The sequence below is a fragment of the Ranitomeya variabilis genome, chromosome 2 (assembly GCF_051348905.1).
Source record: "Ranitomeya variabilis isolate aRanVar5 chromosome 2, aRanVar5.hap1, whole genome shotgun sequence".
Lineage (NCBI taxonomy): Eukaryota > Metazoa > Chordata > Amphibia > Anura > Dendrobatidae > Ranitomeya > Ranitomeya variabilis.
Window position 1 is genome coordinate 431029400 of NC_135233.1, and position 27846 is coordinate 431057245.

General features: G+C 49.4%; 1 protein-coding gene across 8 annotated transcripts in view; it reads right to left on the reverse strand.

Moving 5' to 3' along the window:
* Nucleotides 1–27846, reverse strand: part of LOC143806437 (uncharacterized) — an 89000-nt gene that overhangs the window by 20068 nt on the left and 41086 nt on the right. For 4 of the 8 annotated variants that reach the window (XM_077286984.1, XM_077286987.1, XM_077286983.1 and 1 more), the window contains exons 16-20: nt 27324–27444; nt 25565–25701; nt 21864–21973; nt 14550–14718; nt 1084–1188 (exon numbers count right to left, since the gene is read on the reverse strand). In XM_077286984.1, the coding sequence (XP_077143099.1) occupies nt 1084–1188; nt 14550–14718; nt 21864–21973; nt 25565–25701; nt 27324–27444 (642 nt within the window). The remainder of the gene's footprint in view (nt 1–1083; nt 1189–14549; nt 14719–21863; nt 21974–25564; nt 25702–27323; nt 27445–27846) is intronic. The other 4 variants (XM_077286985.1, XM_077286988.1, XM_077286986.1 and 1 more) reach the window with 1 other exon arrangement.

Genomic DNA, 27846 nt, shown 5'->3' on the forward strand with positions numbered 1-27846 from the left:
ATGTTCTAATTGCAAAACTTTTCACCCTCCTTATAACCTGGACTACTAGATATGTAAAGGGCAATTTTCATGCAGTACATCCTGAATCATATCAGAATTAGGGTGCATTATCTCAGTGTTTTCAGTGTATATTTGGCATATGCTCTGCTAAATCTTCCGGTGCATACGATAAGCCTAGCCGTAGGCCCCAGTAACCTGACAGTGCCCTGTTATTCTCTGTTAAGTAGATACCGAAAAATGTTCCTTTTATTTAGCTTTATGGAAATAGCAAATAGCATTGTCAACTACGCTATTGTTCCTGGCGGCAATACGTACACTGTGCTATTTTTTTTGTCCATTGGATTCTCTGGGTGTAATTAATTTAGCCTTTACTAAAACTTTAATGGCAGAAATTGAGTTCTTTCTTTTTGTAATTCTTTTCGTAAATTTACGTCCTCCGAACTACAACGCCTAGCATGGCTGTGATGGCATGTTGGGAGTGGCAGAAAATATTGACATTATATGTCTATGGCATAATTAGGCCGTGACTCTTCACAAAGACATTTTTACGTTAGTGAATTGTTATAGCAGTTGTACATGTGCTCCAGATATTTTAGGTCACCTTGGAGGCCTAATTCCAATATTTCAGGCGGAGATAAATCCATGTTACCTTGTAATGGTTTAGTATCTTCAGATATAATTGTATTATGGGTGTCATCGCTGCTAAATAATAAAATATCCTCCTGCATGAATAACACACATAATGGCAGCTCATCCTCAGAGGTCATGACGTATACAGAATATTATAGGAAAGGACAGAAAGGAGGCCAAAAACATCAAGGGAAACGGAACATTTCCAACGATTCAAAGCCTTAAAGCCATCAAAACTGATGCTTCCACCATTGAGACTTCTATATATCCATGATATAGGCAGCCCCGACTAGTCCGCATCATATATCATCTCGTCTGTATGAGCAACGGAACGGACTGGGTCCAACACAATTTTTCTACAATGTTGACCCATATCATGCTTATGATGTCTTCACTCACTGAAACATATGCAACGAACCCAAATCACCAGTTTCTTAACCCCGTACGTCTTACCCTGTCTTTAAATGCAGACACCTTCTCTGTGAGCTCCGCATTGGTCATTTTTAATGCAGAGTTCTCCGATTCAGATGCCTGCTGCCTCCTTGTGACTTCGTTAAGCTAGGGATAAAAAAAAGAAAGGGAAAAAACATTAAAATCAGCTTATGAAGCCAAAGAACTTTGCCATAAGAAATAATTACGATCGTTGTCGCAGTATCGTCACTGATCTCAATGTTAGGAGACAAATGTCACCGTGTAGCCCTAGCATTAGTCTGTGTTTTATCAATGAAAAAACATACACAAGTTTACAAATCTTTTGGGTGAAGTCACGAGCCAGCTTTGGGTCTGTGTGTAGCCCCTTTGACATATAAAAAAAAAGTTTTATTTATTACTCTCCCAGTAATAGAGGCTGGATGTTAGATTGGTGCGCCCTTCCCAGTAATGTAGGCTGGATGTGAGCACTGTGTGTCTATCACCATAATACAGATTGGATGTGAGGTCTGAGTGTAACTTCCTAGTAATACAGGTTGAATGTGAGATCGGTGTTTCTTTCGCAATAATATAGGCTGGATGTGAGATCCATGTGTCTTTCGCAGTAATATACCGTACTTTTCGGACTATAAGACGCACTTTTTCCCCAAAAAATTTGGGAGGAAAATGGGGGTGCGTCTTATAGTCCGAAGCTCGGTGTCGGCGGTGAGCAGTGTGGCGTGCATCATCGGTTTCCCTGCGGCCATCTTCCTGAAGCCGTGGGCCGCTTGAGGCGGCACGTGCGTGGATTGAGATCTCGGCTGGGCCTCTCGTGCTTCATTTTTCTGAGGATGTGGTCTGCAGGAAAATGGCCGCCGGAGGCCGCACTTGTGCAGACTGAGATCTTGCGGCCATTTTCCTAAAGTCGGAGACCAAGCGTGCGCAGATTGAGATCTTGGCGGCCCTCAGTGTCAGGAAAAGAGGGATTTTTGGTACTTACCGTAAAATCTCTTTCTTGGAGCCTTCATTGGGGGACACAGGACAACCATGGGTGTATGCTGCTGCTGCTAGGAGGCTGACACTATGCAAAAAAGGAAAAAAGGCGTGGCTCCTCCCTGGCAGTATACACCCACCGACAGGCACCAAGTACCTCAGTTAGTGCAAAAAGCAGTAGGAGAAGCGACAGAACTCATAATAGTAAAAGTACCAACTCAACTAGGGCCTCCAGGCCCCAAACACGGTACCAGAACAAACAAGTAGGGAGGGTGCTGTGTCCCCCAATGAAGGCTCCAAGAAAGAAATTTTACGGTAAGTACCAAAAATCCCTCTTTCTTTATCGCTTCATTGGGGGACACAGGACAACCATGGGACGTCCAAAAGCAGTCCCGGAAAAGGGTGGGTAGAAAGGAAATGAGAAAAGGTCTCAGGTCGGCCGGTGTGCGACTGCCGCCTGCAGTACTTTCCTACCAAGACCTGCATCGGACGAGGCTTGGGTATGAACCCGATAGAAGCTCGTAAACGTGTGCAAAGACGACCAGGTTGCGGCCTTGCAAACTTGTAAGGCGGAGGCCTGGTGGCGAACAGCCCAAGAAGCTCCGACAGCTCTGGTGGAGTGAGCTCGCACCCCCGGAGGAGGACGTGCCTCATGAACACGGTACGATTCTGAAATTGCCGAGCGAATCCAGCGCGAAATGGTGGATTTAGACGCTTGAAAGCCCTTCCGACGACCCTCGGAAACGTCAAGGAGAGAATCGGATTGACGGAAAGGACCGGTTCTAGAAAGATAGACCCGAATGGCCCTGACCAAGTCAAGCTTGTGAAGGGACTTCTCCAAAGGATGAGCCGGAGAAGGGAAAAATGATGGAAGGACAATGTCTTCGTTGATGTGGAAAGCCGAGACCACCTTGGGCAGGAATTCGGGAACCGGTCGAAGAACGACCTTATCCTGATGAAGAATCAGGAAGGGGGAACAACATGACAGGGCTGCCAACTCGGAGACCCTCCTGATAGATGTAATGGCAATGAGGAAGGCGACCTTCCAAGAGGGAAGGGAAAAGGGCACGTCATGAAGAGGCTCAAAGGGAGCAGCCTGAAGAGCACCAAGGACCAGGTTAAGGTCCCAAGGTTCCAAGGGAGGACGGAAAGGAGGGGCGATATGCGCAACTCCCTGTAGAAAAGTCCGAACCTGGTGAATGGAGGAAAGGTCACTCTGGAAGAGGATCGACAGAGCAGACACTTGTCCCTTGAGTGTGCTGAGGGATAAACCCGAATCGAGACCAGACTGGAGGAAACGGAGAAGATCCGGAAGAGAAAAGGACATTGGAAAAACTTCATTAGTTTCACACCAGCGGAAGAACGCTTTCCAGTATCTGTGGTAGATACGGGAAGAAGCCGGTTTTCTGGCTCTGATCATGGTCTGTATGACCTGGGGAGAGAGACCAGAGTTTTTTTAAGACTGCGGCCTCAACGGCCATGCCATTAAACTCAGCGACTGAGAACTCTGGTGGAAGAGAGGTCCTTGCGAGAAGAGGTCTGGCCGATCCGGAAGTCTCCAAGGAGTGTCCGCGAGCATGTTTACGAGCTCGGCGTACCACGGCCGCCTTGGCCAGTCCGGCGCTATCAGTATGACTGGAATCCCTTCCAACTTGATCTTCTTTACCACCCTTGGAATCAAGGGGAGGGGCGGGAACAGGTAGGGAAACTGAAACTGGGACTATGGAATTACCAGAGCGTCGTGGCCGACGGCAAGAGGATGCCGGGACCTGGCGACAAACTGAGGGACCTTGTGGTTCATCCGGGACGCCATAAGATAGACGTCTGGCGTACCCCAGCGGAGGCAAATTTGATTGAAGACTGCGGGGTGGAGAGACCACTCGCCCGCTGCCAGGCCCTGGCGACTGAGAAAGTCGGCTGCCCAGTTTTTGACCCCGGGGATATGAACGGCTGATATGGCCGGAACGTGGCGTTCCGCCCACCGAAGAATCTTTGCCACTTCTGCCATTACTTGGTCGCTGCGAGTCCCGCCCTGGTGATTTAAGTACGCCACGGCCGAGCCGTGGTCCGGCTGGATGCGGACGGGAAGATTCGACAGAAGAGACTGCCAGCGGATTAACACAAGGAAGATTTCCCTGATCTCCAGAAGGTTGATGGGAAGGAGAGCTTCCTGGGTGGTCCAACGGCCCTGAGCCGTGTGTTGTCGGAAGACTGCTCCCCACCCGAGAAGGCTGGCATCGGTGGTGATGACCTGCCACTGAAGGGGAAGAAATGATCTTCCTCTCAGGAGAGAGGAAGACAGCATCCACCAGGTTAGGGGCTGACGAACCTGGAGAGGAAGGTGGATGGGACGGTCCAGGGAGTCCAAGGAACTGTTCCAGGTGGATAGGAGGAATAGATGGAGGGGGCGGGTGTGGAACTGGGCGAAAGGAACAGCCTCCATGGAGGCCACCATCTTTCCCAGGACTCCCTTTAAGACACGAAGTGACTGAGGATCTGGGCGTTTGAGAAGGCGGACCGCCTTGAGGAGTACTGAGAACCTGTCCTCTGGGAGGAAGACCCGAGCTAAGTTAGTGTCGAACAACATGCCCAGGAAGGACAGTCGTTGGGACGGAATCAGAGAGGACTTGGTCCGGTTGATAATCCAGCCGAGATGGGTCAGTGTGTCCAGGGAGACCTGGAGACTGTGGACACAGTCTAGACGAGAGGACCCTTTGATCAACAGATCGTCCAGGTAGGGGATAACGAGGATCCCCCTGGAACGAAGGAGAGCCATGACCGCAGCCATGATTTTGGTGAAGACCCTGGGGGCAGACGCTAAACCGAAGGGGAGAGCCGTGAATTGGTAGTGATTGTCCCCGATAGCAAACCGAAGGAATCTGTGATGCCGTACGCAGATGGGGACATGAAGGTACGCATCTTGGATGTCGACCGAGCAGAGGAACTACCCGGGTTCCATGGCGGCGATCACTGACCGCAGGGATTCCATTCTGAAGTGGCGAGGTCGGACGTGGCGGTTGAGAAGCTTCAAATCTAGGATAGGGCGAAGAGACCCGTCCTTCTTTGGGACTACAAAAAGGTTAGAGTAGAACCCGGAAAAACGTTCTTCGGAAGGAACGGGAACTACGACTCCGGCGGCGACCAGAGACGTTACGGCTTGAAGCAAGCCGGGTAAATGGGACGGTTGCTTTTGGGGACGAGAGAGAAAGAAGCGATTTTCCGGGAGGGTAGAAAATTCGATCTTGTACCCAGAGGTAATAATCTCTCTGACCCAGGCATCGCTGATCATTGACAGCCAGGTGTCTTTGAAGAGAAGAATCCTGCCTCCCACCCTGGAAAGTCTCCCAGGTGGGGGCGACCCGTCACTTGGAACGGTATCTGTTGGAACGAGGTCCGGAAGACCTGGGAAGGCTGCAAACGGACGAAAGGGGCGAAATGTTCGAGGACCAAAAAGGTTAAAGAAGCGCTTTGGCTTGGACTGGGGGAGAGAGGTACTCTTGCCCCCAGTCGCGTCTGAGATAATTTGATCCAGACGAGCACCAAAAAGCCTGGAACCTTGAAACGCCAAGTTGATGAGAGACTTTTTGGAAGTAGCATCTGAATTCCATGCTTTGAGCCAAAGAAAGCGGCGAATAGCGACAATGTTGCTGCTTGCTCTGGCTGAACAGGCTGCTGCATCTAGAGAGGCAGTGAGAAGGTATTTCCCTGCGTGGTTAATCTGGTCTGTGAGGTCAGCCAGCTCGGTAGGGGAGGCTGAAGCCAAAATGCCCCGATGGAGGATCTTGGCCCAGGCAGAGATGGCCTTAGCCACCCGGGTGGAAGCAAAACTGGGGCAGAGGGAAGCACCCGTTGCTTCGAAAGCTAACTTGGCCAGAGCCTCAATTTGTCTGTCCGATGCGTCCTTAAGCGACGCGCCGTCCGGTAAGGAGAGAACCGTCTTGGAGGAAAGACGGGAGATCGGCGGATCGACGTTGGGAGACTCAGCCCACTTGGAGAGAAGATCGGCGCTAAAGGGATAGAGCACGTCCAGATGTTTTCTACTCGAAAAACGTTTTTCAGGATGTTCCCAGTGTTTAGACAGGGTAGACTCAAACTCATCATGGGTAGGAAACGAGCGAGAGGGACGTTTCACCCGCTTAAAGGAGACAGAGGAATCCTGGGAGGAAACCTTATCCTGTTTTAGTTTGAGGGTTTGCGAGATAGCCGAAATAAGACTATCTACGACAGCCTGCATGCTAGAAGTCTGGTCTGAATTGGAGTCAGAACCGGACTGGGAATCCACATCAGACCCACTGTCCTCCTCCGAGGAGGGGAATTGGGAGGAGGAGAGCAATTTGAGCACTGCGGAGGGCCCCGGAGAACCAGACGAAGAGCCAGACAGAGTCCTCTTTCTAGAGCGGCTGGCTGATTTGTCTCCCTGTGGTTCAGGGTCAGGTGCGGCCGACTCGCCATGGGAGACGGTCGGAGCACTGGTGGCTGAAGGAAGCTGTGGAAGACGTTCAAGCGCCTGGACCAGGGACTGAGACACCTTAGTCAAATCAGAGACCGACTGAGAGATAGCAACGGCCCACTCGGGGAGGGGGAGCACCCCCATCCCGAGAGTCAGAAGCTTCCTGCGGGGCAGACATGGCAGGAGGACTGCAGGACTGGCAGAGAGGCGACGATTGGCCTACTGACCACTTTATCTTACAACGAGCACAGGCGTAGTGAGTTATGGTAGGCTTGGTAAGGAAAGCTCCAGAAGAGTTGGACATAGGGATATTCTGCAGCACTATACTACAGAAAAGACTAAGGGGCCTACAGTGGTATGGATAATACTGAGGGAGGGGCCAAAAAAGCGTTGCAATCCTACCGCACCGCAGAGCAGAGATCTGTGTCCCCCAACGCACGATGTCTCTTGTGCACGGAGCTGCTGAGGCAGGAAGTGCCAGCGGTGAAGAAGGGTCGGAGCTGTGCTGTGAGGAATAAGCCAAGGCTCCTGATACAGCCGCACCGAAAGGGAAGGGCGTGCCGAGATGTAAGAGCTCTCCTGAGTGGAGGAGGAAAAGAGCGCCGAAAAAGCGCGCCCGAGGAGGGGGCGTGGCCGGCTGCAGCGGTGAAAGTGAAAGTAAAAACGGCCGGGACTCTGTGTGAGAGCGCTGTACATTGCTGCGGGGGAGCGGCTGCTGAAGCGCTGGTACCTGCATGTTCCGGTTCCACAGGTAGAGGGAGAGAGGATCGTCCAGGGGCCCGATGAGAGAGGGGTCGCTGGAAACGGAATCCTTCGTCCAGAAGACGGCCTCGACCCCAAAGACATGGGGGAGGGTCACCGCTGGTGACCACCGTCTTCCTCTCAGCCCTCTCCGAGGAGAGGGGTGAGGGGGACTGTTTGGCAAGGACCGCCACCATAAAAACCCTGGGGCACCTGGGAGGGTGACAGGGGATAATGTCCTGCCGGCGGTCTGAGAGCTGCGATGCGGACGACACCACACTGCTCACTCAGCCGCCCTCCTGGGGAGGCAGGGTGGAAGATTGCACCCTGAATCCCTGAATACTGTATCTGAAAAAGAAAAGCCAAAACATTAATAAAAACAACAAAAACCTGTAAAGGAATCAAGGTTAGCAGCGGATCTGAAGATCCAGGTCCGCCTCCTACAGACACTAAGCACAAAGTGAGGTACTTGGTGCCTGTCGGTGGGTGTATACTGCCAGGGAGGAGCCACGCCTTTTTTCCTTTTTTGCATAGTGTCAGCCTCCTAGCAGCAGCAGCATACATCCATGATTGTCCTGTGTCCCCCAATGAAGCGATAAAGAAATAGGGATTTTTGTGTTACTCACCGTAAAATCCTTTTCTCCGAGACGCTCATTGGGGGACACAGGACTGTGGGTGTATGCTTCTGCCGCCAGGAGGCTGACACTAAGTAAACTTGAAAAAAGTTAGCTCCTCCTCCGTCGTATACACCCTGACACTGGCTACCAGAGCATCCAGTTGGGTACAAAAGCAGTAGGAGAATAAAACACGAGAAATAATATAACAGCATAATTACAGAAAAAACTCATGTCTAGAAAAGTCCTACCGACTGATAATTTCAGGTAAAGAAAAAGCAGCCAACAGACCATCAGGGAGGGAGCTGTGTCCCCAATGAGAGTCTCGGAGAAAAGGATTTTACGGTGAGTAACACAAAAATCCCTATTTCTCCTTCGCCTCATTGGGGGACACAGGACTGTGGGATGTCCTAAAGCAGTCCCTGGGTGGGAAATTAACTCACCAGTAATAATCATCCAGATAACGGTTGTCTATAAGTGTGCCACCGCTGCTTGAAGAATCGTTCTACCCAGACCTGCTTCTGCAGAAATCTGGGAGTGGACATTATAATGTTTAGCAAAAGTATGCAGACTAGACCAGGTTGCAGCTTTGCAAACCTGTTCTGCTGAGGCCTGGTGCCAAATCGCCCAGGAAGCCCCCACCGCCCTAGTGGAGTGAGCTTTGATTCCAGCCGTAACCATCATGCCCTTGGCGCGATAGGCATCCTGAATGGTAGCCCGTATCCACCTGGCCAGGGTGGATTTTGAGGCCGCGCATCCCTTCCTGCGACCCTCCGGGAGGACAAACAGAGCATCTGTCTGGCGAAAAGGAGCCGTTCGGGAAATGTATCTTCTCAGTGCTCTCACTAAATCCAACGTATGGAGAGCTCTTTCTACACGGTGTGTAGGTGCCGGACAAAATGAAGGAAGAACTAGATCCTCATTAATGTGGAATGAGGAAACAACCTTCGGCAAAAAGGAAGGTGCTGGTCTGAGCACTACCTTGTCCTGATGAAATCGTAGAAAAGGAGTGCGACAGGAAAGGGCTGCTAGCTCTGATACCCGCCTTATGGAAGTTATGGCTACTAAAAATACGACTTTCCAAGAAAGTAAGGTCAAGGAAATATCCTGAAGAGGCTCAAAAGGAGCGTCCTGTAAAGCCCTTAAGACCAAATTAAGGTCCCAAGCTTCCAAAGGAGTCTTATAAGGAGGGACCTTGTGAGCGACTCCCTGGAAAAAAGTCCTGACCTGACGGTTAGTAGCAATTCTGCGCTGAAAGAGGACCGATAAGGCCGAGACCTGCCTTTTAAGAGTGCTCGGAGCAAGTCCAGAATCCAGGCCTACTTGGAGAAAGGCTAGAATGTTTGGGACAGAGAAACGCAAAGAAGGCAGCCTGCGCTCTCTACACCAAGAAAGGAAAACTTTCCAAGTGTGATAATAAATTCTGGACAAAACGGTTTTACGTGCACTGATAATGGTATCAGCTACCTCTTGGGAGAACCCTACCTGAGTTAAAACCCAAGATTCAATGGCCAGGCCGTCAAACGTAGAACCCCTGAGTTCTGGTGGTAGATCGGCCCTTGAGATAGAAGATCCGGCCGATCTGGAAGCCGCCAAGGAACCCCGGCGAGAAGTTGTACTAGGTCCGCATACCAAGTCCGTCGCGGCCAATCCGGGGCGATCAGAATAGCTGGCACTCTTTCTGCCTTGATTTTCTTGATTACCCTCGGGAGTAGTGCCAGAGGAGGGAACAGATAAGAAAGAGGAAACTGGTTCCAAGTTAGTACCAGTGCGTCCACGGCGATTGCCTGAGGGTCTCGGTACCGGGAGACAAATCTGGGTACCTTGGCATTCCCCCTGGATGCCATCAGATCCACGTCCGGAGTCCCCCATAGATGGCATATCTGCTGAAATACCCCGGGATGGAGAGACCATTCTCCGGACGCTAGACCCTGACGGCTCAGGAAATCTGCCGCCCAGTTCTCCTCGCCCGGAATGTGGACTGCTGAAATCACAGAGAGATTTCTCTCGGCCCAGCACAGTATTTGTCTTACCTCTTGCATGGCTGCCCTGCTGCGGGTGCCCCCTGATGATTTATATAGGCCACGGCAGTGGCGTTGTCCGATTGAATTCGGACAGGGCGACCTGCCAGAAGATGGTGGAAATACTGCAGAGCTAGACGAACTGCCCAAATCTCTAAGAGATTGATGGGGAGAACTGATTTCAGAGGAGACCAGCGCCCCTGAGCCGTGTGGTGAAAGAACACTGCTCCCCAACCCAGGAGACTGGCATCTGTTGTCACCACTAGCCAATTGGTCGGGAGAAAGGACTTCCCCGAGTAGGGATGAGCTGTTTAACCACCATGATAGAGCCTGCCTGACCTGGGGAGACAACCGAAAGCTGCGGTTGAGAGAGAGTGGATTCCTGTTCCATACTGCTAGGATTGCTTGTTGGAGGTCGAATATGAAACTGTGCAAATGGTACTGCTTCTATGGTTGCAACCATCCTCCCTAACACCCTCATGCAAGATCGGATCGTATGAGGGTATGGCTGCTGAAGATTCCTCACTTCCCGCCGAAGGGCTAGGACCTTGTCCTGGGGAAGGATCGACAGGGTTCGAGAGGGGTCGAAAATCAGGCCTAGAAAGGAGATCCTCCGAGATGGTTGTAGGGATGACTTCTTTAAATTTACTAGCCAACCTAGACGAGAAAGAGTGTCTAGAGTGATGCTGACATTTTCTTTGCAAGTCTGAAAGGTAGGTCCTTTGATCAGAAGATCGTCTAGATATGGCAAGACTACTATGCCTCGGGAGTCAAGAATGGACACCACAGTTGACATGACTTTCGTGAACACCCTGGGGGCGGATGCCAGCCCGAAGGGTAAAGCTGTGAACTGGAAGTGTAGATTGTTTCTTCTTTTGGGACAGGAGAAATGACCCCGCTGAGACGAAGAGACTCTATGGAATTGAAAAGGTCCTGTCGGAGAGACTCGGACCTGGGAAGACGGGATGGGAAGAACCGGGGGGGGGTTTGGCTGACAGACCAGCTCTATCTTGTACCCTGAAGATACAAGCTCTCCTACCCACCGGTCGTGAATTGCTTGAAGCCAGACCTGGTGAAACAAACGTAGACGTCCGCCTACTTTGTCGGAGGCATTCTGAGGAGGCCTCCAGTCACTTGGCCGAAAACCTATGAGTCCTAGATCCTCTGGATCTAGCTGACTGGGAACGCATTCTTCCCCCCTGGTTGGCCGAATAGGAGATCCGAGGGTCTCGGTCCTGATTGGGTCGACCCTGCGCAGTAGAGCCCGAGGCTGGAGCCCATCTAGCATTACGAAAAGACCTGAAACGGGCCTGGATTTGGCGACGAAAAGGCAGTCTAATCCTCTGCTGAGGAAGAAACTTACTCTTCCCACCTGTGGAATCAGAAATAAGCTGCTCCAACTTCTCTCCGACCCCCCTGATACGGAAGGGTCGTAAGGGATTTTTTAGAATGGCAATAGCATTAGCCGCAGCAGAAGAGGCACAGTCTGCAGCATCAAGAGATGCATTGATCAGATAGCTACCTGCAAGCGCTATCTGTGAAGACACATCTGCCAGCTCTGCAGGCAGATTCCCTTCTTGAAGAGCCTTCGTGAAAGACTCTGACCAAGAAACCATAGCTTTAGCAACCCAAGTTGCCGCAAAAGAGGGAAAAAGTGCAGAACTTGAAGCCTCAAAAACAGAACGAGCCAAGCTCTCAATAAGACGATCCGCGGGGTCCTTAATCGATGAACCATTAGGGAGAGATAGCAAAGTGTTAGAGGCTAAACTAGACACTGGAGGATCTACAGAAGGACTTTCTGCCCATTTACTACATAGCTCAGTAGCAAAGGGATACCTAGCCTTCAGGGCTTTTTGCCCCGAAAAACGCTTGTCAGGGTGCTCCCGGTTACACCGAATCAGGTCCTCAAACTCAGGGTGAGAGGAAAAAACCCTATGGGCCCGTTTGGCCCGCTTAAATGAGACTTTGTGATCTGAGGATAAGGTGAGCTTGTCCTCTATCCCCAGGGACTGATTGACAGCCTCAATCAGGCTATCCAGAGACTCTTGAAACCCTGGAGCCTCAAAATTAATGGACTCTTCTGACTCATAATCTGTCTCAACTTCTCTGCTCTCTGCTGGGGAAGGAGAACGTGATACGGAGCTCCAGGATGCAGAAGCACCTGAGGGCCTAGGTGACGCTGAGCGAACCCGCTTTCCATGCGTCTGTTTAGTGCGAGCGCGGCCCCTGCAGGCCGAAGGCTCCTGAGACCCTGAGGCCTTTCCCGAGACAGATGGGCAGCTGGCCCTGACTGCCGGGGCCTGAAGGGATTTAATTGCTTCAGTCAGGGTCGCCATGGATTGTGATAAGGACGAGACCCACTGCAGTGGAACTGCCCCAGCCTCAGTCTGAGGGGCAGGAGCTGGAGGGCTGGCAGGGGGGGGCTCCTGGGCGCGTCCAGAGTCGCAGGCCTCGCAGAGGCGGTTAGTCTGGGCATGCGGGAAAGCAGAGTGGCAAGCTATACAACCGGTATATAGGACCATGTGAGATTTACCCTTTCTAGACATGGTAATCCGTAAAAGCTATACACAGGGCCCGAGATACTGATAGCTGGGGGGAGAAGCACTTACCCCAGTCCTGTGTCCCCACGATTACAGTGTCGGCTCACATGGTGAAGTGCCAAATGCGGTACCTTTATCCCTGGACTATCTCAGGGGGCAGGACCGCCCTGTTGCGACGCGGCCTGTAGTAGGCCTGAAGCCGAGGCCTCGATTTCCCCCAGCGAGGAGAGGAGGGGAGGATCCGGAAGCAGAAGCGCCGGAGGGGGCGGGGCCTCACAGCGCGGTCTGCTGGATGGAAGACTGAGACCGAATGACCCGGAAGTGCTGCAGAAAGACAGGCTGGAGCCTGAAGCCTCTCTGAAGGCTGAAGCGCCGACCGCTCCTGCATTGCTGCGGCGCCGGCAGAGCATATCGCCGCGGTGCAGGCCGCAAGTATTACCCCCAGCGAGGCCCTGCAGCGCCAGTACCAAGCCACAAAATGCGCCAAAGACCGCAGCAGCGACAGAGCCCCGGGGACCGCGGCGTCCATATAAACTGTAAGAAGACACCTGGAGGACGGAGCCCCGGGATAGCTGGGAAGCGCAGCCACCTATCTACCAGGTAAAGTGCCAATATCAGGAGCCCCCCTTTACTGCCCCTTCCCCCAGCCAGCATATAGAAAGAATCCAGCGGGGGAGGCAAAAGACGGTGCAGGAACCCTGGCTCCATTATTTACTCAGAATAAGGAGAGGGACTGTCCACCACCCCATCTATCACGTGACGTGGGCAGGGTGTAGAAAACAGGGGGGGATCACACGGACATCTGGGGGCACCTGTACAGCCTAGGGTCAAATACCTCAGGGTGGTCAGGGCCAAATCCGGTGAGAGATCCCACGTCACGGGGAAGGATACGTGGAGAATACGCGCACGTGCTTGCCCGTTGCTGGTTTGGGGAGATCGGACCCCCAAAATGCCGTCAGCATCCTGAGGAAGGGACCCTGCTGCATGCAACACACTCTGTTCTGCCTCACCGCTGACACCGGACCCGCAGCATTGCACAGCTGGGATACCCTGGGATTGCAGCATTGCCCCACTTCTGCTACCGCCGACTTCCTGAGGAAGGGACTATGCCTCCTGTGACCTCGCTCTACCACCGCTGGCCCTCAGGTAAGATACTTTAAATTCTGATGATAACACCGACCCCCATCTTATAAAAAAATCTTTTTTTGCTATTTTCCACCCCCAAATTTGGTGTGCGTCTTATAGTCCGAAAAATACGGTAGGTTGGATGTTAGGTCTGTGTGCCCTTCCCCAGCAATACAGGCTAAATGTGAGATTTGTTTATCTCTCTCAGTAATATAGTGTAAAGGTGAAATATGTGTCTCCTTCCCAGTATTATAGGCTGGATGTGAGGTCTGGGTGTCTCTCCCAGTAATATAGGCTGGATGTGAGGTCTGTGTCTCTCCCAGTAATATAGGCTGGATGTGAAGTCTGTCTCTTGATCCCAGTAATATAGGCTGAATGTGAAGTCTGTCTCTTGGTCCCAGTAATACAGGCTGGATTTGACATGTCTGTGTATTCAAAGTACTGCTGTCTCCACTAGCTCATGCATCAGTACAGCTTTTATCCTGCACTTATATCCTCTTCATGTGCTTTTCTTCATGCCTACAGCCTGTTTTCTTCGCCTCACCTGAGACTGTAGATGCTTCCCCCCTGTCTACTCTGTGAACAATCTATTTACAATCCCCTCCTTGCTGCTCTTTTAAACACTGGGAGAGGAGTTGGGGGAAAAACAGGGAGAACAGTCAGAACTGCGAGCAGGAGCTATGATGGATTTGCATCAGTCAGCAGCAAAATGGTAGAAAAACTTTTAATATTGACGATTTAGAAAGTTTCTTGATTCTACATTTAGGAAGCAAATGAATAATAAAAAAAAATTTAGGAGCAAAGTGAAATCAATAAATGTCGGAGCTTTATCTCAACACCACTTTGTGGCTAGATTCCATCCTTGCTTTGTGTCATCAGTCGGTTCCTATTTCTGGTTCATCCATGCAATGGTGGAATGCCTGAACTAATCAGTGGTAGAGAGCAGAGTATTCAAATTGACTGCCAATGCCGATTTCCAGGGAATATACTGTGAATAACGCATGTGATGAACTGAATGATCACTGACCTGATGCTCATACTGATCCAGCCTTTCCAGCAGATCTTTGTTCGTGGCCTCCTTCTCCTGCAGCGTTCTGGAGATCCTGCTCAGCGTATTCAGCTTTTCGGTTACATCCAGGACCGTTTGTTCCTTTTCAACAATCGCATTTTCCAGGAATGCATTCCTGTTTGTCAAGCTGCAAAATATTAATAAGACGACTAAGTGCACAATTCAGAAAGAAAAAAATGTAATCCATTATTATACAGTGGTAAAGAAAATAATCAATGCAGATATTATAATTAGCATATATGTTATAAGACATCCTTAGAATAAAACATCCTTAGAATATTCTGTACAACAACGCTGTAGATGAGATACACAGTCATGGCCGAAAGTGTTGGCACCCTTGAAATTATTCCAGAAAATGAAGTATTTCTCCCAGAAAATTATTGCAATTACATGTTTTGCTACACACGTTACAAAATTTGTGGCTAAAGTAACAAAGTAACATTTTTGCAAGAAAAAGTAAAACTTTAATCTTTTCCTTCCACATTCCCTTAGTTCCTGAGGAGCACCAGAAGGGTTAATAAACTTCTTGAATGTGGCTTTGAGCACCTTGATGGGTTCAGTTTTCAGAATTATGTCAATTTTGGGGTATTTTCTGTAATATAGACCCCTCAAAATCACTTGAAATGTGAAATGGTCCTCTTAAAAATTGTTTTTTTGTAAATTTTGTTGAAAAAATGAGACATTGCTGTTAAATGTTTAACCCTTATAACTTCCTAACAAAAAAAAAAAATATGTTTCAAAAATTGCGCTGATGTAAAGTAGACATGTGGGAAATGTTAGTTATTAACTATTTTGTGTGACATGACTCGCTGGTTAAAGGGCATAAAATAGGGATTTTTGTGTACTCACCGTAAAATCCTTTTCTCCGTGCCATTCATTGGGGGACACAGACCGTGGTGTATGCTGCTGCCACTAGGAGGCTGACACTAAGTAATACAAAGAAAGTTAGCTCCTCCCCTGCAGTATACACCCCTCTGCTGGCTCTCAGCTAACCAGTTCGGTGCAAAAGCAGTAGGAGATCAATAACATATGAGAGTATAGTATGTCAAATCATATATGAGAGTATAGCACGTCAAATTATATATGTTATAAAACAACCACAAGCTAATAACAGGGTGGGAGCTGTGTCCCCCAATGAATGGCTCGGAGAAAAGGATTTTATGGTGAGTACACAAAAATCCCTATTTCTCCTTCGCCTCATTGGGGGACACAGACCGTGGGACATCCCAAAGCAGTCCCTGGGTGGGAACAACACCAGATCAGGCCCTGTGTAACCGCTACTTACAAGTGCGCCACCACGGCCTGCAGAGTCCGCCTGCCCAGACTCACGTCTGCGGAAGACCGGAAAGTATAGTGCTTCAAGGGTGCATGCGGACTGGACGAACCCGCGAAGCTGACAGACGTGATTTGTTGACGCCTGGTGTCTGGAACCCAAGAAACCTCGATTGATCGAGTGGAGTGAAAAAAAAAAAAGGCTGAAGTCTAACACAGAAGGACTTCTGGATGTAAAGAATCCACCAGGCTAACAAGGCCGAAGAAAAAACGGCTAAGGGCTTCCTGAAAAAAGCGTCAAGAAGCCCAAATGAAGGTGTCCATCCTCTCAAAGGACGCTGTCCTCAGCACGTACCTACTCAGGGCTCTCACATTGTTCAGGGTATGGGGAACCCATTCCGTTTTGTGGACTGGAGCCGAAAGACAAGAGGGAAGAACGATACCCTCGTAACAGTGGAAGTACGATACCACCTTGGTAACAAGGGATTGGGATGGCTTGAGGACAACCTTGCCTAGATGGTAATGAAGGAAAAAAAAGATCTGAAGGAACAGAGCGGCCAGCTCCGAAGACTCGTCTAAATTGACTTGGACAGTGTAGATTTTCCAGGACCACTGGGGCCTTCCTGCTTCCTAAAGACCCTCGGAGCTAGTGGAAGAGGCAAAATGGAGCTGGTATCCGAGAAGAAACAGAGTATGCACTGTGATGGCTTTTGGGTCTCAAGACCGGACCATGAACTCGAGTGCATTTGCGTTCAGTCTGGACGCCATCCGATCTACATCTGGAGTGCTCTAGTGAAGGCAGATATGTTGGAAGACTTCCGGATGAAGTTCCCACTCGCTTGAGGCGAGACCCTGGCGGCTGAGGAAGAAAACTGCTGCCCAGAATTCTACTCCTGGGATGAGTACTGCCGAGACCACCGAGTGATAGATCTCGGCCCATAAGAGAGCGTGAGGTACGTAGGTGAAGGTGCCTGACCGCGGGTACCTGCTAGGTAATAGAGGTATTGCACAGCCGTGATAATATCCAACTGAATTTTGGATGGGGAGACCTGTCAGAGGGCATTGGGCCTGCTGTAAGAGCAGAGGTACCGTTGGGATCCCAAGAAAAAAAGGGGTCGGAGGCTGGATTCCTGAGATAACCAGAGGCCTTGAGCAGGGTGGTGACGCTCTGTAGACACTAGCAACCATAGAACCGGGAGAAGGGATCTCCCCCGGATGAGAAAGATGCTCAGAGATTACCCTCTGGAAACCTGTTTGACCAGCAGAAAAAAAAAAAAAAAACAAGCGGAGCGAAGGGAACTGCCTCCATTGCTATTATTCCACCAAAGGATCCTCACAGCAAATCAGAAGGAATGAGGGCAGGCACGGACCGGGGCTGAAAACCAGCCCTGTCTTGAGAACCCGCTTCTTTTAAAGACGTAGCAGAAGAGATAGCCCACGACCAGACAGGCTGTTCTGGCATTTGCCAGAATTGCCGGATGGCCATTCCGACATGGAATGTGGGGATGAGTGACCAAGTGCGGGGGGACGTCCTCTTGAAGGATCACGGGCTTGTCTCAAGGGAGGATTCCAACCTCTGGGGGTGTCCAGGATCACCCTTAATAAGGATAGATGCCGGGCTGGAAATGAGTAAGACCTGTCTAAGTCTATCCGCCAACCCAAGTGTGGAAGGGTATCGTAAGGTATATATAGACGGGCTCAGCGTAATTCTGGAAGAACGGCTGGAAGACGACCAGATAGGGGAGGACGGCCACGCACCCAGAGTGCCAGAAGGACATGACCGCCACCATGATAATGGCGTACACTCTGGGAGCAGTAGCACAGCCGAAAGGTAAGGTCGTGACTTGTGAAGGTAATCATACCGAATGTTGATGGATGCCAGACAAAAAACTCCACCTTTTCCCATTGAAATGATGGCCGAGTGGAGGAACTCTATCCAAGAAGGAGGACCTTTTTGAGGCTTGTTAGAAGTTAGAGGTCCAGGATCGGTCTTACTTTTCGGTCCTCTTTTGGAACCAAGATCCCTTAGATCTAGACTGTCCTGGACAATCCTTCAACTGTTGGTTGGATCTATAGGACACTTGCGATCCTTTGTTCCTAGGTAGGGAACACCCAGTCCCACACAGCGACCACTCTGTAAGGGCGTGATGTCAGAGGTTTTTTTTTTTAAGAACGCAGAGTATGCCTCCGTTCTCTGATCCATAAGCCCTTCTGAATGAAATGGCATTCGCTGCAGACAGCGCCCGCAACTAGCCGCATTGAAAGAAGCGTGTACCACAAAGCCTCCCGCTCACGGGATTTGATTGGCCAGCTGTACTGTTTCCGGAAAGAGAGAGAACTAATCTGAATCAAATAAATATAGACCAACACTGGAACCATTGGTAACAAAAGCAATACAGACTGAACACCCTGTGGTGGGGTGAATAGCACATTTACATAGGACACTCCTATGTGTTGCGGACACTACTCCAAATTTTTTCTGTTATTGTGAAGCAAGGTAGCTAAGGTCTCCGGCCAGTAGACCATTGGTCTGGCAACCAGTGCGGGCTAAGGAAAGGTAAAGCGCTGAACTCGAGACCGCAAGACAGAACGAGTCATTGTCTGACAGTCCATGGTATTTTTAAAAGATGATCCATTGGGCAGGGATACTGGTAGGTATACCACAGAAGTTAAGCTGCCAGGTAGCAAAGTGCGCGGCTGCATCCGCCACAGCGAGGAAAACAAGCCATCTCCTGAGTTGCTGCCGTCATTGAACATGCAGAGATAAAAGGAAGAACTCTCAATCCACCAACCCCTTAACAGGGGGGTGGAGAGGAATCGTCCGCCACCACGCATTGTCCGTTAAATAGTGGCGTTGCAGAGGGGAACTGCTCGGACGTCAAAAGGAGAGCATCTGTACATCCACGGAGTTCAAGTCCCCGGGAGGACCGGATTAGCATTAGGCCCAGCTGTAGAAGAGTATACGTGGAGGCGACACTCCATGTGCTCATTTGATGATGGTGTGAGGAGATCGGTGTCCTTTGAAGGACCCGTCGCCCAGAGTACACGTGGAAATGACACTGTATGTGCTCATTTGATGATGATGTGAGGAGATCGGTGTCCTTTGAAGGACCCGTCGCCCAGAGTCTACGTAGGGGCGACACTCCGTGAGCTCATTTAATGATGGTGTGAGGAGATCGGTGTCCTTTGAAGGACCCGTCGCCCAGAGTATATGAGGAGGCGACACTCCATGTGTTGATTTGATGATGGTGTGAGGAGATCGGTGTCCTTTGAAGGACCCGTTGCCGTTAAAAAACAATTAAATCAGGCATGGCATCTGGTGTCGCTTGAAGAGGCTTCTGTTTCTAGAGCAAGACCATTTGCGATTGCTCATGGTAAGGCCGGAATCCTGGACTCCCATGCTGTATAAACACCAGTGTTTTTCACTGCGCTACTATGGCGCTTGCCAGTGAATCGCTTATCCGGACGCTCGCTTTCCAGGAAAAAAGGGCAAATGCACTACTAGGGAGTTTATCTCCGTTTGGAGGAAACGATCTAGAGCAGAAACATAGTCTATGTGAATCGACAGAGATTGGTTGATGGCCAAAATAGGCGAATCCAGCTTGTGCTGAGGCTTTTGAGAGTCCAGATCCAAGGTCATCTCCGATTCAGATGCGGAGTTTAGTTCCCAGCAAATCATTGGTGAGGGAAACCAAGAAGCGAAGCTCCCGTTTTCTAGACGCCTGTACGTTTAATATATTTGTGGCCTGCTAGCCGACGGCCCCCGTGTAGGAGAGGATCCATTTGTATTGGTCCTGCGAGCACTCCGAACCACAGCGGGTTCAAATAGGGGTAAAATCACTTGGTCAGAGAAGCCACGGATTGCGGCAGTGGCGAACTCAGAGGAACTAGGTATTCTGGGAAAAAAAGACTGGGATCGGCGGCGGCGGAAGGCTCCTGCGCTCATTTGAACTAAATATTCTGACCAGCTTCGGCTGGTTATGAGCGTTTCAGACCATGCTGGTGGTGTGCATTTAAGACCAGGGAAAGCTGGACCTGTGCCTTTAAGACCAGTGAATGCTGGTCATGTACCCTTAAGACCAGGGGATGCTGGTTGTGTAACTTTAAGACCAGGGATGCTGGTGAAGTACTTATAAGACTAGGGGTTGCTGGTCCGGAGCTTTTAAGACTAGCTCTAGGACCAGGGAATACTGGACATAGCGTTCATGCTGGTCGTGCGTTTATGATTTTTTTAATCCATTATCCACCTCTGCTGCCGGAGGGGGTTGTGGGGAAAGGAGAGCGGGGGGAGGAGTGGAGCGGCGTCTCCCTACCCGGTTCCTGAATCCCCCGTCAGCGGTGGATTAGACTCTCCAGCGCTGAAAAACACCTCCGGGACCGATGCAGCAGCCGCTTCCGGATATACACAGCTCATGTCCGGAAGCGGAAGGGAGATGAACATGGCCGCCGAGAATATGGCGTGTTCTCGTCCAGAGCGAGAAGCGCCTGAACGAGGGGGGGGCGGAGCCTAAACGCGCAGCCTAGCATGGGCGGAGACTCTGGGTTGCGGCCTACCCGAAGCCGAAGCCGGGGCCGAGAGAGAAAGAAGGGGAAAAGACCCGTCGCTTGCAAAAAAAAAAAAGGAAAAAAGGAAAAAGGGAGAAAAACCACCGGTTGCGCAGAGCCCTCCAGCCGCTCAAATCCCAGCACTTACCTAGGAATCTGCCACAAGGCGGAGTATGCAGCTCTGTTCAGCAGGTCATTAAGAAGGGATCCTCTGCTGTCGCTGCTGTTTTGGACGGTGCAGGGATAGAGAAAACCTCAATCCATCGTCGCTTTAGCAGGGAGGTGGAGAGGTACCGTCCGCCTCCTTGTACCATCCGCTTTTAATAGTGGTGGTGCAGTGGGGGCTGCTCGGACGCCACGCTGGAATGTGCCTCTGAACAGCCGAGGGTAAAACCTGGTGGGCAGGGCTGAATGTCCGGCAATAGGCCTGGCTGCAGAAGAGGATACTGGAGGTGCCACTCCAGTGCTCGTCTGATAAGGGAGGGCTCCCACGTCGCAGGAGAGGATACGGAGAGGTAAAACTCCCGTGCTCGCCTGTTGTTGGTTCGGGGAGATCGGAACATGAAAGAATCCGTTGCCCCATTCGTCCGTTGTAAAAGGTAAAAAAGGTAAAAGTAAAAAGAGTTCTTTGGGTCTGAATTGCAGACCTGTCCGTGTGCCTTCTACGGACACTAAGCAAGAACTGGTTAGCTGAGAGCCAGCAGAGGGGTGTATACTGCAGGGGAGGAGATCACTTTCTTTGTATTACTTAGTGTCAGCCTCCTAGTGGCAGCAGCATACACCACGGTCTGTGTCCCCCAATGAGGCGAAGGAGAAAGTAAAATTTATAAAGTTGCGAAATATTCAAAGTGTTTGCCAATATTTTGACATTTTCAGAAATAAACGCAAGTAATATCGAACAAATCTTACCACTATCATGAAGTACAATATGTCACGAGAAAACAACCTCAGAATTATTAGGATATGTTGAAGAGTTCCAGAGTTATTATCTTATTAAGTGACACTGGTCAGAATTGGAAAAATTGGCCTAATCAGGTGAAACAGGCCCTGGCGTGAAAGGGTTAACCATTACGGATGTGCTTTATTTTTTTGGTTTGGTAGAGCATAGAAGACCAATGACTGACCTTTTAGGAAGCAAGTCAGATCCCTCCCTCAAATCCACAGGGATCCTACATACTTTTACATATTTTATATATTTTTATCTCTTGTTTTTATCTATCCATCTCAATTGTAACTTTTATTCTAATCACCTCTAAAAACCAGATCTTTGCTAAAAACTGTAAATTTTTGGTATTCATCGTACAATCTGTTTTTTGTTAGTCTTCATTGGGGGACACAGAAACCAGGGTGCTGTTCCCCCCCCCCCCAATAAAGCGACCGAGAAATGCAGATTTTCTATATCAATGGACACCTTGCAACAATCTACGACCACCTTTACAACTATGGAGACAATACCCTTTTAGTTGATCATTCAAGGTAGAAATGAGGTCATGGTGTTTTTCAGCCTCTTGGCTCTGCTGCTGACGAATCTGGGCCAACTGGGTCTGGAAACGCTCGTTTTCGCTCTGCAACAAAGGATTTGTGGAAAAAAGACAGTTTAGAAATCACCTTAGGAAATTGCATGAATCCATGATAAAGTGGTGACCCATCATCCTGTAAATCTGTCACCTTCGTGAAACCAAACCCAAATTGTGGCTGTGAAATTGAGCAGAAAAATTACGAAGTTTCTGCTATTTTCAGCCATCAACTATAGGTTTAAGACTGATGCAAGATCGGTATCCTCCTCGTAAGAAACTGCAGGCAAAATGGGGCCGGAACGAAGTAGCTGGGAAAGTCTTTCATTTTCCCATCAATGGTGGTCCACAAGAATAGACAGGCCATAGATCTGCTCTAGTGCTGCAGCGGGAGGAAACGGAGCACTAATCCATATGACTGAATAGGTTCCTGCAGCAGTTTCCAGCACAGCCGGCGGTCTCTGCTGTAAACGGGAAACGATGAAGGGGAATGCAAGGCAACGGCCTCTATGCTCTCAAGATCATATCGTAGTGGTAGGACATCGCTTCAGGAGATGGTTAACCCTTTTAATAAGTAGGCTGCAACTCTTTTTCCTGTCCTGATCTGGCGGTACATCACTACAATGACACTCTTAGAAGCACCCTAGACCAAGTAGCTCCCCTCACCCTCAGAACCTCCAAACACAGAGTAAAACAGCCCTGGCTCACATCGCAAACCCGATTTCTCCAGCGATGCTCTAGGAGTGCTGAACGCTTATGAAGGAAAACTCGCACACCAGAAGACTTCATACACTTCAAAATTATGTTAAAAACCTATAACTCTGCCCTTCACATCGCCAAACAGACCTACTTCACCACTCTGATCTCCTCACTATCCAACAACCCCAAGAAACTTTTTGACACCTTTCACTCCCTCCTCAGGCCAAAAGCTCAAGCCCCTATCACAGACATTTGTGCTGATGACCTGGCCTCCCGCTTTATAGAGAAAATAGCCAATATCCGTCAGGAAATCCGCTCCCAATCACCAAGTTCAGTGACTCCCATCCCTCCCTGCATCTCTCCTGGCTCACTCTCCGCATTTGATCCCATCACAGAAGAAGAAGTCTCCAGGCTCCTCTCTTCTTCTCGTCCGACTACATGACCTACCGACCCCATTCCCTCACATCTCCTCCAGTCTCTCTCTCCAGTCGTCACTACTCACCTAACTACAATCTTTAATCTCTCACTCTCCTCAGGCATTTTCCCGTACTCCTTCAAACACTCTATCATTACTCCGTTACTAAAGAAACCCACCCTCGACCCATCCTGCACAAACAACTACAGACCGGTCTCCAATCTCCCCTTCATCTCTAAACTCTTGGAGCGCCTAGTCTACTCCCACCTTACCCGTTACCTCTCCATTCACTCCCTCCTAGACCCTTCACAGTCTGGCTTCCGCCCCCTACACTCAACAGAAACTGCACTTTTCAAAGTGACCAACGACCTTCTGACAGCAAAATGTAACGGTGACCACTCTCTGCTCATTCTTCTCGACCTTCCTGCAGCTTTTGACACTGTTGACCACCCTCTCCTACTCTCTAGGCTCCAGTCTCTAGGCATTAAGGACACTGCTCTCTCCTGGTTCTCCTCCTACCTTTCTGACCGCTCCTTCAGTGTTCTGTTCTCTGGCTCCACTTCATCTCCTCTTCCTCTCACTGTTGGGGTACCTCAGGGCTCAGTCCTCCCTTCTCTTCTCCCTCTACACAGCCCCAATTGGACAGACCATCAGCAAATTTGGCTTTCAGTACCATCTTTATGCTGATGACACACAACTATACACGTCATTCCCTGACCTTACCCCCGCTGTACTACAGAACGCCACTGACTGTCTGTCTGCAGTCTCCAACATCATGTCCGCTCTCTATCTGAAACTCAACCTCTCCAAAACTGAACTTCTTCTGCTCCCGCCTTCTACTAACCTCCCTAACCTCTGACATTTCCCTCTCCGTGGGTGGCACCATAATAAAACCCCGGCAGCAGGCATGCTGTCTGGGTGTTATGTTTGACTCCGATCTCTCCTTCACCTCTCACATACAATCTCTTGCCCGCTCGTGCCGCTTACACCTAAAGAACATCTCTAGAATCCGCCCTTTTCTCACTATAGAAACAACAAAAACCCTCACTGTCGCCCTGATCCACTCCCGCCTGGACTACTGCAACTCTCTATTAATTGGCCTCCCCCTCACTCGACTTTCCCCTCTCCAGTCTATCCTTAATGCAGCAGCCAGGGTCGTCTATCTAGCTAATCGTTACTCAAACGCGTCCGCTCTTCGCCAGTCATTACACTGGCTGCCCATTCATTACAGGATACAATTCAAAGTACTTGTTCTCACCCACAAAGCTCTTCACAGTGCGGCACCCCCTTACATCTCCTCCCTCATTTCTGTCTATCGGCCTAACCGACCTCTGCGCTCTGCAAATGACTTTCGACTAACCTCCGCACTAATCCGTACCTACCACTCCCGACTCCAAGACTTCTCCCGTGCTGCGCCAATCCTCTGGAATGCTCTACCCCAAGATATTAGGACCATCCACAATTTGCATAGTTTTAGGCGCTCCCTCAAAACACATTTGTTCAGAGCGGCCTATCATGTTCCTTAATCAGTTATTTTGTTTGAGTGTAGCCCATTCACTACTACCATCTATCCCCCAATCCCTGAAAATGGCCAGACCATCATTGTAAATACATCATTGTAAATACACACCAGTACTTTGTATCTCCCCCACCTCATTGTAGATTGTAAGCTCTCACGAGCAGGGTCGTCTTGTGTTGCTTTAATTATTGTATTGTTAACATTGTTACTTATGACTGTTGTGTTTGAAGCTGTTAAACTGTAAAGCGTTACAGAATATGTTGGCGCTATATAAATAAAGATTATTATTATTATCCATGAGACACCCGGCACCCCCCACCCGTCAGTTATTAATGGGTCCTACAGCGGCCGGATGTACACAGTGTATAGGACCGGGATAGCACAGCTCCACACCGTGTAGTGTCAGTTCTTGGTACTGAAGCTCAGATCCTGTTCACTTTAATAGGCAACGAGCTGCAGTATCTGAGAATGGACACCGCACAGTATACGGCTCTGCATGCTGTATACTTGGACTGGCTCCAGGAATCAGCAGATTAATGGGGGGTGCAGGGTCCCTTCTGATCTGACATTGATTACCCATCCATAGCGCAGCCCTCATCAAACACTATAAAAGCAGATCAGCTCTGTTTTACTGTATTATATAGGTTAGCAGCACCTCAAACACAATGGTAAGGGAACAGCCACACAAAAGCAGTGTTAAGACCCCCTGTTCACACCTCACGCGTAAGTGACCGTAGCCAGCCCCACACACCTGGGGAAAGGACGGAGCCTCTTCATCTACATCAAAAGTTACCTGTGTTAAAAGGCTTGGTTACAAGACCCGATACAAAGCAGATGCAACATCTTCAGCTACAGATACATCATCACAATTACTCGGGCATGACATTTATTTTTTATTTCCCTCCACAAATGATCAAACACTTGCGATTTAGGTCATTAATTTGTGGGCCATCGTTAATACGCTGCACGCCCCTTGTGTCCTGCACCCATGTACGTAGCCGACACTAACCTGCAAGGATTCAATGCGGAGCTGCAGCTGCAGCCGGTCCTCCAGCTCCTGACATCGCTCTTCTAGGCTCATAATCTGCTCCTGCAGCTGATTCCTTTCCATCTCCAGCTCTTCCACGACGGCTCGTAATCCAAATCCTGAGCGTAGAGTACACAGCGTATCAGTTGGGCCGCCCATGGACGTACATGTCAATCAAACCTAATTACGATAATGTCTCAAATTTTATAGCAGAGGGCAATTAGGAAATGAAGGGGTCAAGAAAGTTGCCAAAGTTTTAGATGTTGCAGAGAACTTCCTGCAAGAAAAACCTCAATAAGATGTGATGGATTATCAGGATAATTAGATGTTGGGTGGCCGATTCTTATACATACAATATCATTATGGACTCTTTATTTACGTGAATGGGGCTGAGCTCCGTTGCACATTTTGCCATTTTTAATGGCTACAATGCTGACGAGCGCATTATCTGCAAACAGACCCATTCACGTGCACAATTTCTGCTCATGTGATCTATTTTCCTTTTTTTTGGGGGGGGGACACCTGAAAGACAACCATTGTGGCCGCCTAATAGCTCATAGGAGGAAAATGAATTTCCCGAAGGGCAAAGCAATAATGGCTGTCACTCAAGTGTCTCCCAAGAATGACGGGGCAAAAACGATAAACTGTGTTGCGACTAATGGAAGAATGATGGACGATGACTTCTGCTGTGTGACGATATTCGGCGGCAGCTGCGGTGTGATGGCGAGATGGTAAAGAGTCAGCGAGTGCAGTCGTGTGCAATCCATCATGCAATATTTGTACTGAGCAAAGCGAGTTTCAGATGGTCACACAGGGAGAATTACAGGATGGCCATTCATCAGTATATGAACCAGCTGGGACCGCCACACTGGGTCACTTTGGCTACCACCTCCATGATGTTCATATAGGTCCTAATGGTGCATGTAGATGAGATAAGCCATTAAACGGGTTTTCCAGGTTTAGAATAATGAGGTCTAGGGCATCAATATTACATGGGTGGGGGTCCGACTCTCAGCAAATCTTCTAATCAGCTGTCTAAAGGGGCAATGCAAGCAGACTTCATGAAGTGGTGCAAGGAATTGCAGCATCGTTCCATTCACTTCAATGCTACAGATTACATGGCGTGCAGGTAGATATTAAGAGTATTCTGACTCCAATCACTTCTGCATTGGAAGGTGAGAGGAGCCTGTAAAGTCACATATACTGATAACCATAGGGCACACGCATGTGGCCGATATTGTGCACATATCGCATTCATTAGCATGGGACAGATGCACAATATCTGCCACATCGCACACAGGCAAACATCAGCAGACCATATAAACATGCTGGAAATTCAACACCCCTTCAAAGGGATCACCACCGATCTGACTGATGGCCCATCCTCACAATATTTGGATCCTGGGAAAACCCGTTTAAAGAAAATTTAGGAAATTAAGACATAAAAGCTAGAGACATAATACCAAAACAATGCACAAAACCCAAGAGCCAAACTAGGCAGTTCATCCAGCTTGCACATGCCTTGAAAACAAAAAAAACTCAAATGATTAAAACAATGACACAAAACTCGTGTTTGATGTGTTAGGAACGAACCACGGAGCTCATAGTAAAAAAAAAAAAATAAAATAATAATGGTGGCACAAAAAAAATGGAAATAAAACGGTGATGCAGTGCATGCTCCACCCCTTGTCTGGCGGGCGGCACAGACAAGGGGTCAATAAACTGTCTAGTGGGGTCACACCTGAGTTTGAAGAACCGTATTCAGGCCACCAACCTCCCATGTTCTCGCCCTCTACTATTTCGCTGCTTTCCGGCGCCAGGTTTTGCTCTTCGAAGCTCTTGTTGTTGAAGCTAAATTCATCCTGATGGAAACAAAAAAACTGTAGATCAGGCAACTGTCATGTAATGGACGACTGGCATACATTGGTGTGACTGGCTGGCGGCTCTACCCACCCATGCACCTCCCATCTCGCCATTTTATCTTAAAGCCTCCATTCAGATTAAAATAATCTGACCTTGTCACAAGGATAACAGGAAGGCTGACCCAAGTGTATGGGGGCTTCCTGACTCTTACCCCAACAGAATAGATCAGAGGAGGGAAGGACTGGGAACGCTCAGCTACAATGCCTAACCCTTTGTTTCCCTGCTTACTGCACCTCTCTGCACTGACTCCACTGGCACGCTTGGCTGAATCGAGCATGCATGAGTATGGGGGATTCGAGAGAGATAGCCAATCTCCGGCTAAGGAGTAAAGGTACCTTCAC